This window comes from Nerophis ophidion, linkage group LG16 (assembly GCF_033978795.1).
Source record: "Nerophis ophidion isolate RoL-2023_Sa linkage group LG16, RoL_Noph_v1.0, whole genome shotgun sequence".
In the NCBI taxonomy this organism is placed as follows: domain Eukaryota; kingdom Metazoa; phylum Chordata; class Actinopteri; order Syngnathiformes; family Syngnathidae; genus Nerophis; species Nerophis ophidion.
The window spans coordinates 49,402,917-49,417,563 of record NC_084626.1 but is presented as its reverse complement, the minus strand read 5'-3'; the positions used below and the strand labels follow the sequence as shown (position 1 = coordinate 49,417,563).

General features: G+C 46.4%; 2 protein-coding genes across 4 annotated transcripts in view; one reads left to right on the top strand and one right to left on the bottom strand.

Annotated features, from left to right (window-relative positions):
- The window catches only part of vstm2l (V-set and transmembrane domain containing 2 like), a 214,102-nt gene that overhangs the window by 1,607 nt on the left and 197,848 nt on the right, over window positions 1-14,647 (bottom strand). For both annotated transcript variants that reach the window (XM_061875407.1, XM_061875408.1), the window contains one exon: window positions 4,686-4,730. In XM_061875407.1, the coding sequence (XP_061731391.1) occupies window positions 4,686-4,730 (45 nt within the window). The remainder of the gene's footprint in view (window positions 1-4,685; window positions 4,731-14,647) is intronic.
- Window positions 1-14,647, top strand: part of tgm2b (transglutaminase 2b) — a 120,144-nt gene that overhangs the window by 69,156 nt on the left and 36,341 nt on the right. The gene's annotated exons all lie outside the window — the stretch shown is intronic.

The window sequence follows — 14,647 nt, the reverse complement described above, 5'->3', positions numbered from 1 at the left end:
TTGTCGGCAGTAAGTCAGACAAGATTCCAGTATCGGACTGTCTGAATGTGGCGGTCCGCTCCCTGTACGATCAGTATCAGAACTTGGTCCGCATTGCCGGCAGTAAGTCAGACAAGATTCCAGTATCGGACTGTCTGGTTGTGGCGGTCCGCTCCCTGTACGATCAGTGTCAGAACTTGGTCCGCATTGCCGGCGGTAAGTCGGACACGTTTCCAGTATCGGACTGTCTGGTTGTGGCGGTCCGCTCCCTGTACGATCAGTGTCAGAGCTTGGTCCGCATTGCCGGCAGTAAGTCAGACAAGATTCCAGTATCGGACTGTCTGGTTGTGGCGGTCCGCTCCCTGTATGATCAGTGTCAGACCTTGGTCCGCATTGCCGGCGGTAAGTCGGACACGTTTCCAGTATCGGACTGTCTGAATGTGGCGGTCCGCTCCCTGTACGATCAGTGTCAGAACTTGGTCCGCATTGCCGGCAGTAAGTCGGACGAGATTCCAGTATCGGACTGTCTGGTTGTGGCGGTCCGCTCCCTGTACGATCAGTGTCAGATCTTGGTCCGCATTGCCGGCAGTAAGTCAGACAAGATTCCAGTATCGGACTGTCCGATTGTGGCGGTCCGCTCCCTGTACGATCAGTGTCAGAACTTGGTCCGCGTTGCCGGCAGTAAGTCGGACAAGATTCCAGTATCGGACTGTCCGGTTATGGCGGTCCGCTCTCTGTACGATCAGTGTCAGACCTTGGTCCGCATTGCCGGCAGTTAGTCAGACAAGATTCCAGTATCGGACTGTCCGGTTATGGCGGTCCGCTCTCTGTACGATCAGTGTCAGACATTGGTCCGCATTGCCGGCAGTTAGTCAGACAAGATTCCAGTATCGGACTGTCCGGTTATGGCGGTCCGCTCTCTGTACGATCAGTGTCAGAGCTTGGTCCGCATTGCCGGCGGTAAGTCGGACAAGATTCCAGTATCGGACTGTCTGATTGTGGCGGTCCGCTCCCTGTACGATCAGTGTCAGAACTTGGTCCGCATTGCCGGCAGTAAGTCGGACAAGATTCCAGTATCGGACTGTCTGAATGTGGCGGTCCGCTCCCTGTACGATCAGTGTCAGAACTTGGTCCGCATTGCCGTCAGTAAGTCGGACACGTTTCCAGTATCGGACTGTCTGAATGTGGCGGTCCGCTCCCTGTACGATCAGTGTCAGAACCTGGTCCGCATTGCCGGCAGTAAGTCAGACAAGATTCCAGTATCGGACTGTCTGGTTGTGGCGGTCCGCTCCCTGTATGATCAGTGTCAGACCTTGGTCCGCATTGCCGGCGGTAAGTCGGACACGTTTCCAGTATCGGACTGTCTGAATGTGGCGGTCCGCTCCCTGTACGATCAGTGTCAGAACTTGGTCCGCATTGCCGGCGGTAAGTCGGACAAGATTCCAGTATCGGACTGTCTGGTTGTGGCGGTCCGCTCCCTGTACGATCAGTGTCAGAGCTTGGTCCGCATTGCCGGCGGTAAGTCGGACACGTTTCCAGTATCGGACTGTCTGAATGTGGCGGTCCGCTCCCTGTACGATCAGTGTCAGAACCTGGTCCGCATTGCCGGCAGTAAGTCGGACAAAATTCCAGTATCAGACTGTCTGAATGTGGCGGTCCGCTCCCTGTACGATCAGTGTCAGAACTTGGTCCGCATTGCCGGCAGTAAGTCGGACAAGATTCCAGTATCGGACTGTCTGAATGTGGCGGTCCGCTCCCTGTACGATCAGTGTCAGAACTTGGTCCGCATTGCCGTCAGTAAGTCGGACACGTTTCCAGTATCGGACTGTCTGAATGTGGCGGTCCGCTCCCTGTACGATCAGTGTCAGAACCTGGTCCGCATTGCCGGCAGTAAGTCAGACAAGATTCCAGTATCGGACTGTCTGGTTGTGGCGGTCCGCTCCCTGTATGATCAGTGTCAGACCTTGGTCCGCATTGCCGGCGGTAAGTCGGACACGTTTCCAGTATCGGACTGTCTGAATGTGGCGGTCCGCTCCCTGTACGATCAGTGTCAGAACTTGGTCCGCATTGCCGGCGGTAAGTCGGACAAGATTCCAGTATCGGACTGTCTGGTTGTGGCGGTCCGCTCCCTGTACGATCAGTGTCAGAGCTTGGTCCGCATTGCCGGCAGTAAGTCGGACAAAATTCCAGTATCAGACTGTCTGAATGTGGCGGTCCGCTCCCTGTACGATCAGTGTCAGAACTTGGTCCGCATTGCCGGCAGTAAGTCGGACAAGATTCCAGTATCGGACTGTCTGAATGTGGCGGTCCGCTCCCTGTACGATCAGTGTCAGAACTTGGTCCGCATTGCCGTCAGTAAGTCGGACACGTTTCCAGTATCGGACTGTCTGAATGTGGCGGTCCGCTCCCTGTACGATCAGTGTCAGAACCTGGTCCGCATTGCCGGCAGTAAGTCAGACAAGATTCCAGTATCGGACTGTCTGGTTGTGGCGGTCCGCTCCCTGTATGATCAGTGTCAGACCTTGGTCCGCATTGCCGGCGGTAAGTCGGACACGTTTCCAGTATCGGACTGTCTGAATGTGGCGGTCCGCTCCCTGTACGATCAGTGTCAGAACTTGGTCCGCATTGCCGGCGGTAAGTCGGACAAGATTCCAGTATCGGACTGTCTGGTTGTGGCGGTCCGCTCCCTGTACGATCAGTGTCAGAGCTTGGTCCGCATTGCCGGCGGTAAGTCGGACACGTTTCCAGTATCGGACTGTCTGATTGTGGCGGTCCGCTCCCTGTACGATCAGTGTCAGAACCTGGTCCGCATTGCCGGCAGTAAGTCGGACAAAATTCCAGTATCAGACTGTCTGAATGTGGCGGTCCGCTCCCTGTACGGTCAGTGTCAGAACGTGGTCCGCATTGCCGGCGGTAAGTCGGACACGTTTCCAGTATCGGACTGTCTGATTGTGGCGGTCCGCTCCCTGTACGATCAGTGTCAGAACGTGGTCCGCATTGCCGGCAGTAAGTCGGACAAGATTCCAGTATTGGACTGTCTGGTTGTGGCGGTCCGCATTGCCTGCAGTAAGTCGGACATGTTTCCAGTATCAGACTGCCTGATTGATTGTACATGGAGCGGACCGCCAAAATCAGACAATCCAATACTTGAAACGCGTCCGACTAACAGCCAGCAATGCGGACCAAGCTCTGATATTGATCGTACAGGTAGTGGACCGCCACAGTCTCAGAGCTTGTCGAACACATTTCCAGTGAGGGTTGGACTCCGCCAAGGCTGTCCTTTGTCACCGATTCTGTTGATAACTTTTATGGACAGAATTTCTAGGCGCAGTCAAGGCGTTGAGGGGTTCCGGTTTGGTGACCGCAGGATTAGGTCTCTGCTTTTTGCAGATGATGAGGTCCTGATGGCTTCATCTGGCCAGGATCTTCAGCTCTCGGTGGATCAGTTTGCAGCCGAGTGTGAAGCGACCGGGATGAAAATCAGCACCTCCAAGTCCGAGTCCATGGTTCTCGCCCGGAAAAAGGTGGCGTGCCGTCTCCAGGTTGGAAAGGAGACCCTGCCCCAAGTGGAGGAGTTCAAGTACCTCGGAGTCTTGTTCACGAGTGAGGGAGGAGTGGATCGTGAGATCGACAAGCGGATCAGAGCGGCGTCTTCAGTAATGCAGACGCTGTATCGATCCGTTGTGGTGAAGAAGGAGCTGAGCCGGAAGGCAAAGCTCTCAATTTACCGGTTGATCTACGTTCCCATCCTCATCTATGGTCATGAGCTTTGGGTCATGACTGAAAGGATAAGATCACGGGTACAAGCGGCCCAAATGAGTTTGGGTCTCTCCCTTAGAGATAGGGTGAGAAGCTCTGCCATCCGGGAGGAACTCAAAGTAAAGCCACTGCTCCAGATGAGGTGGTTCGGGCATCTGGTCAGGATGCCACCTAAACACCTCCAGTAGGAGGCCAGGACACGTTGGGAAGACTATGTCTCCTGGCTGGCCTGGGAACGCCTCGGGATCCCTTGGGAAGAGCTAGACGAAGTGGCTGGGGAGAGGGAAGTCTGGGCTTCCTTGCTTAGGCTGCTGCCCCCGCGACCCGACCTCGCATAAGCGGAAGAAAATGGATGGATGGATGAATACTTTTTGTTTTTGAAACATTGACGGATGAAGGAATCTGTCCTTTAGTTAGGACACGTTCACGGCCTCACAGACAGTTGGAAAATCATAGACGAATTTTCGAAAGTGTAGTGAAAAACCACAACTACAGTACATTACTTTTTACAGTACACACCTGGTATTGTTTACAACATTAAACAAATATGCTAAAAAAAAACCTGATATCAGTTTCTTTACTAGTGCAACTTCTTCAAGGTGGACTTGTGGTGTTCCTCAAGGTTCTGCCTTGGGTCCTCTCTTTTTCATCACTCGGGCAAAACCAACTCGGGCGATTCCTACGTTTTGCAGCAGATGGCTAACATGCTACCGATGCTAACTAAGTTGAATATTGTAATGTGCTTTAATACCACGGGGAAGACCCAGGACGCGTTGGGAAGACTATGTCTCCCCGCTGGCCTGGGAACGCCTCGGGATACTCCCCGGGAAGAGCTGGACCAAGTGGCTGGGGAGAGGGGAAGTCCAGGCTTTCCTGCTTAGGCTGCTGCCCCCGCAACCCGACCTCAGATAAGCAGAAGAAGATGAATGGATGGATTTAATACTCACACTGATTTTAGTGGCGTCCTTGAAGGTCTTCTCCAAAGGTAGGACCTGCAGGGAAACAAAGCGTCCATCACACCACCACACTTACAGCACAACTGAGCGAGAGAGAGACTGGCAAGAACAAGACTGAGAAGCACACCAACGACAATTTCTTGAAAAAATAAATCCTTGTTCAAAGCCATGAATCCGTGGTTGGTGGTCCGAAGAACCCGGAGGTGCAAGACCTCCACGGTTGCATGGATGATGTTTTACACATCACCTTCAAGTCACCTTCTGACAGTTGCGTCAGGATGCGCTGTTTTGAGGGCGGGTCCTTATTTACGTGCCTCCACTTGGACAGTGTCATTTTGTTGTAGCGGTGTAGCGTGCAAGGACGAGAGTGGAAGAAGTGTCAAAAGATGGCGCTAACTGTTTTAATGACATTCAGAATTGACTTCAATCAATAACGGAGCAGCGTCTCCTCATCCGTGGCTCACGAGTGCAACAACAACACCCAAAATGTGTCCCGTGACCGGAACTCTCTAACAACTAAAGTTCCTTGGCGAGTTTACTGACGGATATAAGTAAGAAATTTTCACTACTTTATATTAGAAATGGCAACAGTGGAGGATGGATGTCACATAAGAAGAAGATAGAGAAAAAGAAGAAGCTTATCCACTACGGGGTCTCCACGGACTACAAAGGCGGAGCCGCGCAAATTTTCAGGTTAATGCAGATCACAAATACAGATCAGCAGTTGCTTTTGCATAGGGCTGGGCAATATGGCATTTTGCGGGCTATAGAGCGTTTTCCGTTCGGGCTCCAGTACTCTGGAATGCCCTCCCGGTAACAGTTCGAGATGCCACCTCAGTAGAAGCATTTAAGTCTCACCTTAAAACTCATTTGTATACTCTAGCCTTTAAATAGACTCCCTTTTTAGACCAGTTGATCTGCCGTTTCTTTTCTTTTTCTCCTATGTCCCACTCTCCCTTGTGGAGGGGGTCCGGTCCGATCCGGTGGCCATGTACTGCTTGCCTGTGTATCGGCTGGGGACATCTCTGCGCTGCTGATCCGCCTCCGCTTGGGATGGTTTCCTGAACGGGACTCTCGCTGCTGTGTCGGATCCGCTTTGGACTGGACTTTCGCGACTGTGTTGGATCCATTATGGATTGAACTTTCACAGTATCATGTTAGACCCGCTCGACATCCATTGCTTTCCTCCTCTCCAAGGTTCTCTTAGTCATCATTGTCACCGACGTCCCACTGGGTGTGAGTTTTCCTTGCCCTTATGTGGGCCTACCGAGGATGTCGTGGTGGTTTGTGCAGCCCTTTGAGACACTAGTGATTTAGGTCTATATAAGTAAACATTGATTGATTGATTGATTGACTTTTCAAATGGTGCTACAAAATAGCAGGGCTGCTTCTTTTTGTAGCCGCACACTTGACATATTACGGTTGTCTGTTCGTCTTCCTGCTTGAAGCCAAACCACCGCCAGACGACCGCCAGACTTTGGGAACTGATTTTTCCTTCATTCGTTACCAGGTTGGCACCTTCTTTCTCTCGTATTACCACTCGCACCTCTCCGCTAGCGTCACAGCTAACTTTACCCATGCCGCTACCTCTCTGCTCCGTATGACGTTGCACGTATGTGACGTATGTAAGAAGGTGCGCTTGTTTTATGTCTCTGTGAGAAGGAGAGACAAGAAAGAGTGAGAAGAGCCTGCAGTGTAAAGCAACTGCGTGAGAACTTATACTCCAATATCACCATAGAAGCATTTAAGTCTCACCTTAAAACTCATCTGTATACTCTAGCCTTTAAATAGACCTCCTTTTTAGACCAGTTGATCTGCCGCTTCTTTTCTTTCTCCTATGTCCCCCCCTCCACAAGGGAGGGGGGGACATAGGAGAAAGAAAAGAAGCGGCAGATCAACTGGTCTGTATACTCTAGCCTTTAAATAGACCTCCTTTTTAGACCAGTTGATCTGCCGCTTCTTTTCTTTCTCCTATGTCCCCCCCCTCCCTTGTGGAGGGGGTCCGGTCCGATGACCATGGATGAAGTACTGGCTGTCCACAGTCGAGACCCAGGATGGACCGCTCGTCGGGACCCAGGATGGACCGCTCGCCTGTATCGGTTGGGGACATCTCTACGCTGCTGATCCGCTTGAGATGGTTTCCTGTGGACGGGACTCTCGCTGCTGTCTTGGATCCGCTTGAACTGAACTCTCGCGGCTGTGTTGGAGCCACTATGGATTGAACTTTCACAGTATCATGTTAGACCCGCTCGACATCCATTGCTTTCGGTCCCCTAGAGGGGGGGGGGTTTCCCACATCTGAGGTCCTCTCCAAGGTTTCTCATAGTCAGCATTGTCACTGGCGTCCCACTGGATGTGAATTCTCCCTGCCCACTGGGTGTGAGTTTTCCTTGCCCTTTTGTGGGTTCTTCCGAGGATGTTGTAGTCGTAATGATTTGTGCAGTCCTTTGAGACATTTGTGATTTGGGGCTATATAAATAAACATTGATTGATTGATATAGTCATTTTCTATATCGCACACAGACAAACCCGCGATACATCCAGTATATTCCATATATCGCCCAGCCCTACTTTTACATGATATTGTGGAACAAAACGCCAGATAATATGTCTTACCTTACACACACGGCAGAGTACAATCCATCAAGTGGTGTAGCTTTATAGCTTACCAAAGTCCTACTAAAACATTTTGATAGATTTTTGAGCGCCGTGTGTAATGTTTTATATTCTCAATGGAACATTTAAAATGTTGGTGTTGTTTACTTGAGTCATATTGCAGTCCGCACATACTGTATCTCTTATGTGTGACTGCCATCTACTGGGTCACACTTATCATTACACTATGTACTACATAAAATAGCTTGGAGGTCGGTAAGCAAAACCCAAATTATTAAGTGCACCGGGCTTTAAGACCTTGTCCCCCTGACCACTATTTTTTCCTTTGTAGGAAAACTAAATAATCCGAACCTCAGAGAGTTTGTGGTCCAAGAGAGCATTCAAAGTCTGCCGGCCGCGGTATGAATTATGCATGGCGCGGACGGACTATTTCTAAAGCCATTCCTTTTTTCAGGGCCAATTACGGGGCTGCGGGCGCCGCAGGGGAGCGCCGGCGCCCCCCGTCCTGGGGAGGAGGGAACCTGTTCCTCCAAATGCTAATTAGCAATTATCCCGTCACTTCTGTGGCAGGCCAACTTTGGTGTGTTTCCACCAGTCTCACATGGCTCATGTGGATCTTTATGTTCCTGGACTTCACCAAATGGAATGTGGGAAAAAAACATATGACGTATTTTACAGGCTGAAAGCAGCAATTTCTTTCCCCCTACGCTTTGACTCTGCGGCTTAAGTCCGGTGCGGCTAATCCTTGGGCTTTTCTTCCTTCATGTCACACCGTTTGTTCTATGGCGCCATCTTTCGGACGAGTTTGCTCACTGAAAATTTAATTTTTGTTTTGCGCCTTGAATCAGAAGTATATCAATCAATCAATCAATGTTTACTTATATAGCCCTAAATCACTAGTGTCTCAAAGGGCTGCACAAACCACCACAACATCCTCGGTAGGCCCACGCAAGGAAAACTCACACCCAGTGGGACGTCGGTGACAATGATGACTATGAGAACCTTGGAGAGGAGGAAAGCAATGGATGTCGAGCGGGTCTAACATGATACTGTGAAATTCAATCTACAATGGATCCAACACAGTCGCGAGAGTCCAGTCCAAAGCGGATCCAACACAGCAGCAAGAGTCCCGTTCACAGCGGAGCCAGCAGGAAACCATCCCAAGCGGAGGCGGATCAGCATCGCAGAGATGTCCCCAGCCGATACACAGGCAAGCAGTACATGGCCATCGGATCGGACCGGACCCCCTCCACAAGGGAGAGTGGGACATAGAAGAAAAAGGAAAGAAACGGCAGATCAACTGGTCCAAAAAGGGAGTCTATTTAAAGGCTAGAGTATACAAATGAGTTTTAAGGTGAGACTTAAATGCTTCTACTGAGGTGGCATCTCGAACTGTTACCGGGAGGGCATTCCAGAGTACTGGAGCCCGAACGGAAAACGCTATAGAGCGTTTTCCGTTCGGGCCCGAAAGGATTCTTCATCGACATCGGGGGCGGTACCTCTGGATTGGCAGACCGGGGTGGTGGTTCCTCTCTTTAAGAAGGGGGGACCGGAGGGTGTGTTCCAACTATCGTGGGATCACACTCCTCAGCCTTCCCGGTAAGGTTTATTCAGGTGTACTGGAGAGGAGGCTATGCCGGATAGTCGAACCTCGGATTCAGGAGGAACAGTGTGGTTTTCGTCCTGGTCGTGGAACTGTGGACCAGCTCTATACTCTCGGCAGGGTTTTTGAGGGTGCATGGGAGTTTGCCCAACCAGTCTACATGTGCTTTGTGGACTTGGAGAAGGCATTGGACCGTGTCCCTCGGGAAGCCCTGTGGGGAGTGCTCAGAGAGTATGGGGTATCGGACTGTCTTGTGGCGGTCCACTCCCTGTACGATCAGTGTCAGAGCTTGGTCCGCATTGCCGGCAGTAAGTCGGACACATTTCCAGTGAGGGTTGGACTCCGCCAAGGCTGTCCTTTGTCACCGATTCTGTTCATAACTTTTATGGACAGAATTTCTAGGCGCAGTCAAGGCGTTGAGGGGTTCCGGTTTGGTGACCCCAGGATTAGGTCTCTGCTTTTTGCAGATGATGTGGTCCTGATGGCTTCATCTGACCGGGATCTTCAGCTCTCGCTGGATCGGTTCGCAGCCGAGTGTGAAGCGACCGGAATGAGAATCAGCACCTCCAAGTCCGAGTCCATGGTTCTCGCCCGGAAAAGGGTGGAGTGCCATCTCCGGGTTGGGGAGGAGACCCTGCCCCAAGTGGAGGAGTTCAAGTACCTAGGAGTCTTGTTCACGAGTGAGGGAAGAGTGGATCGTGAGATCGACAGGCGGATCGGTGCGGCGTCTTCAGTAATGCGGACGTTGTACCGATCCATTGTGGTGAAGAAGGAGCTGAGCCAGAAGGCAAAGCTCTCAATTTACCGGTCGATCTACGTTCCCATCCTCACCTATGGTCATGAGCTTTGGGTCATGACCGAAAGGATAAGATCACGGGTACAAGCGGCCCAAATGAGTTTGGGTCTCTCCCTTAGAGATAGGGTGAGAAGCTCTGCCATCCGGGAGGAACTCAAAGTAAAGCCGCTGCTCCTTCACATGGAGAGGAGCCAGATGAGGTGGTTCGGGCATCTGGTCAGGATGCCACCCGAACGCCTCCCTAGGGAGGTGTTTAGGGCACGTCCAACCGGTAGGAGGCCACGGGGAAGACCCAGGACACGTTGGGAAGACTATGTCTCCCGGCTGGCCTGGGAACGCCTCGGGATCCCCCGGGAAGAGCTGGACGAAGTGGCTGGGGAGAGGGAAGTCTGGGTTTCCCTGCTTAGGCTGTTGCCCCCACGACCCGACCTCGGATAAGCGGAAGATGATGGATGGATGGATTCTTCATCGTTTGTAAGTTTTACAATATAACTAAAATAATTCATACCCACTAAAGGGTCCCATGTGTGATGTCTGTAGGAGTGTTTTCATGCATGTTTGAACGTGCTAACAGGCTATAGTCCTGTGCGGCTAATTTGTGGGTTTTTCTTCTTGGTGTTCAAGAAACCGTTTTCATATCACACCGACAGAGGCGCTGAAAAGGTGTGTTATTGTTTGTTCTATGGCGCCATCTTTCGGACGAGTTTGCTTACTGCAAATGACATTTCTGTTTCGCGCCTTGAACCAGAAGTATAACCGTCAATAGCGTTTCTGCTCGAAAGGATTCTTCATTCATCGTTTGTAAGTTTTACAATGTAACCAAAACAATTCATACCTACTAAAGTGTCCCATGTGTGATGTCTGTAGGAGTGTTTTCATGCGTATTTGTACGTGCTAACGTGCTATAGTCCGGTGGGGCTAATTTGTGGATTTTTCTTCCTGAACGGCCGTAACATTTGGTGTTCAACAAACAGTTTTCATATCACACCGACAGAGGCGCTGAAAAGGTGTGTTAATGTTTTTTCTATGGCGCCATCTTTCGGACGAGTTTGCTCGCTGAAAATGACATTTCTGTTTCGCGCCTTGAACCAGAAGTATAACCGTCAATAGCGTTTCTGCTCAAAAGGATTCTTCATTCATCATTTGTAAGTTTTACAATGTAACTAAAACAATTCATACCTACTAGAGTGTCCCATGTGTGATGTCTGTAGGAGTGTTTTCATGCGTATTCGTACATGCTAACGTGCTATAGTCCGGTGTGGCTAATTTGTGGATTTTTCTTCCTAAACGGCCGTAACATTTGGTGTTCACCAAACCGTTTTCATATCACACCGACAGAGGCGCTGAAAAGGTGTGTTAATGTTTGTTCTATGGCGCCATCTTTCGGACGAGTTCGCTCACTGAAAATGTAATTTCTGTTTCGCGCCTTGAACCAGAAGTACAACCGTCCATAGCGTTTCTGCTCGAAAGGATTCTTCATTCATCATTTGTAAGTTTTACAATATAACTAAAACAATTCATACTTACTAAAGTGTCCCATGTGTGATGTCTGTAGGAGTGTTTTCATGCGTATTCGTACGTGCTAACGTGCTATAGTCCGGTGTGGCTAATTTGTGGATTTTTCTTCCTGAACGACCGAAATGTTTGGTGTTCACCAAACAGTTTTCATTTCACACACACAGAGGCGCTGAAAAGGTGTGTTAATGTTTTTTCTATGGCGCCATCTTTTGGACGAGTTCGCTCACTGAAAATATACTTTCTGTCTTGCGCCTTGAACCAGAAGTATAACCGTCCATAGGATTCTTCATTCATCGTTTGTAAGTTTTACAATGTAACTAAAATAATTCATACCTACTAAAGTGTCCCATGTGTGATGTCTGTAGGAGTGTTTTCATGCGTATTCGTACGTGCTAACGTGCTATAGTCCGGTGTGGCTAATTTGTAGATTTTTCTTCCTGAACGACCGTAATGTTTGGTGTTCACCAAACAGTTTCATATCACACCGACAGAGGTGCTGAAAAGGTGCGTTAATGTTTGTTCTATGGCGCCATCTTTCGGACGAGTTCGCTCACTGAAAATGTAATTTCTGTTTCGCGCCTTGAACCAGAAGTATAACCGTCCATAGCGTTTCTGCTCGAAAGGATTCTTCATTCATCGTTTGTAAGTTTTACAATGTAACTAAAACAATTCATACCTACTAAAGTGTCCCATGTGTGATGTCTGTAGGAGTGTTTTCATGCGTATTCGTACGTGCTAACGTGCTATAGTCCAGTGCGGCTAATTTGTGAATTTTACTACCTGAACGACCGTAATGTTTGGTGTTCACCCAACAGTTTCATATCACACTGACAGAGACGCTGAAAAGGTGTGTTAATGTTTGTTCTATGGGGCCATCTTTTGGACGAGTTCACTCACTGAAAATGTAATTTCTGTCTTGCGCCTTGAACCAGAAGTATAACCGTCCATAGGATTCTTCATTCATCGTTTGTAAGTTTTACAATATAACTAAAACAATTCATACCTACTAAAGCGTCCCATGTGTGATGTCTGTAGGAGTGTTTTCATGCGTATTCGTACGTGCTAACGTGCTACAGTCCGGTGTGGCTAATTTGTGGATTTTTCTTCCTAAACGGCCGTAACATTTGGTGTTCACCAAACCGTTTTCATATCACACCGACAGAGGCGCTGAAAAGGTGTGTTAATGTTTGTTCTATGGCGCCATCTTTCGGACGAGTTCGCTCACTGAAAATGTCATTTCTGTTTCGCGCCTTGAACCAGAAGTATAACCGTCCATAGCGTTTCTGCTCGAAAGGATTCTTCATTCATCATTTGTAAGTTTTACAATATGAATAAAACAATTCATACTTACTAAAGCGTCCCATGTGTGATGTCTGTAGGAGTGTTTTCCTGCACATTTTTACCTGCTATCATAATGTAACGAAGCTAGCGCTGTTAGGATTAGCTAGTATGCTAACACATTAACGAGTGTCTGTGTAGGTATTATTAACTTAAAATGGCATTCTTTTTGTATTGATTCAGTTTCAAGAATTCCTCTGTCAATTCACCTAAACATCTCCGTGGAGTTATTGAGTCTGTTTAGATGATTGGAGAGCTAGCTTGCGCAGCTTGTGGGTCCATCACCATGACTTCTGTTTTGTTTGATCAGCCGTTTTACTGCCTTTTGGAAACAAAGTATGTAAATAAACTTTTACTAGATATTTCTGTGTGCATAGCTCATTTCACAAAGTATATATATCTGCGGCTAATAGTCCAGCGTGGCTAACATATTGTTTAGCTGATTGGAGAGCTAGCTTTGACTGTACTTAAATGTATAATGTATTGATATTATTCACACATGAATAATGCTGTATAATAGACTGTATTTATGTTATTCATATATAAATAATGCTGTATAATAGACTTATTTATGTTACTCACATGTGAAAAATGCTGTATAATAGACTATTTATATTATTCACATGTAAATAATGCTGTATAATAGACTGTATTTATGTTATTCATATGTAAATAATGCTGTATAATAGACTTATTTATTTTATTCACATGTGAATAATGCTGTATAATAGACTGTATTTATGTTACTCACATGTGAATAATGCTGTATAATAGACTGTATTTATGTTATTCATATATAAATAATGCTGTATAATAGACTTATTTATGTTACTCAAATGTGAAAAATGCTGTATAATAGACTGTATTTATATTATTCACATGTAAATAATGCTGTATAATAGACTGTATTTATGTTATTCACATGTAAATAATGCTGTATAATAGACTGTATTTATATTATTCACACGTGAATAATGCTGTATAATACCGTATTTATGTTATTCATATATAAATAATGCTGTATAATAGACTTATTTATGTTACTCACATGTGAAAAATGCTGTATAATAGACTATTTATATTATTCACATGTAAATAATGCTGTATAATAGACTGTATTTATATTATTCACACGTGAATAATGCTGTATAATAGACTGTATTTATATCATTCACATGTAAATAATGCTGTGTAATAGACTGTATTTATATTATTCACACGTGAATAATGCTGTATAATAGACTGTATTTATGTTATTCATATATAAATAATGCTGTATAATAGACTTATTTATGTTACTCACATGTGAAAAATGCTGTATAATAGACTGTATTTATATTATTCACATGTAAATAATGCTGTATAATAGACTGTATTTATGTTATTCATATGTAAATAATGCTGTATAATACACTATTTGTCATTCACATTTGAATAATGCTGTATAATAGACTGTATTTATGTTACTCACATGTGAATAATGCTGTATAATAGACTGTATTTATGTTACATGTGAATAATGCTGTATAATAGACTGTATTTATGTTATTCACATGTGAATAATGCTGTATAATAGACTGTATTTATGTTACATGTGAATAATGCTGTATAATAGACTGTATTTATGTTATTCACATGTGAATAATGCTGTATAATAGACTGTATTTATGTTACTCACATGTGAATAATGCTGTATAATAGACTGTATTTATGTTACATGTGAATAATGCTGTATAATAGACTGTATTTATGTTACATGTGAATAATGCTGTATAATAGACTGTATTTATATTATTCACATGTGAATAATGCTGTATAATAGACTGTATTTATGTTACATGTGAATAATGCTGTATAATAGACTGTATTTATGTTATTCACATGTGAATAATGCTGTATAATAGACTGTATTTATGTTATTCACATGTGAATAATGCTGTATAATAGACTGTATTTATGTTACATGTGAATAATGCTGTATAATAGACTGTATTTATGTTACTCACATGTGAATAATGCTGTATAATAGACTGTATTTATGTTACTCACATGTGAATAATGCTGTATAATAGACTGTATTTA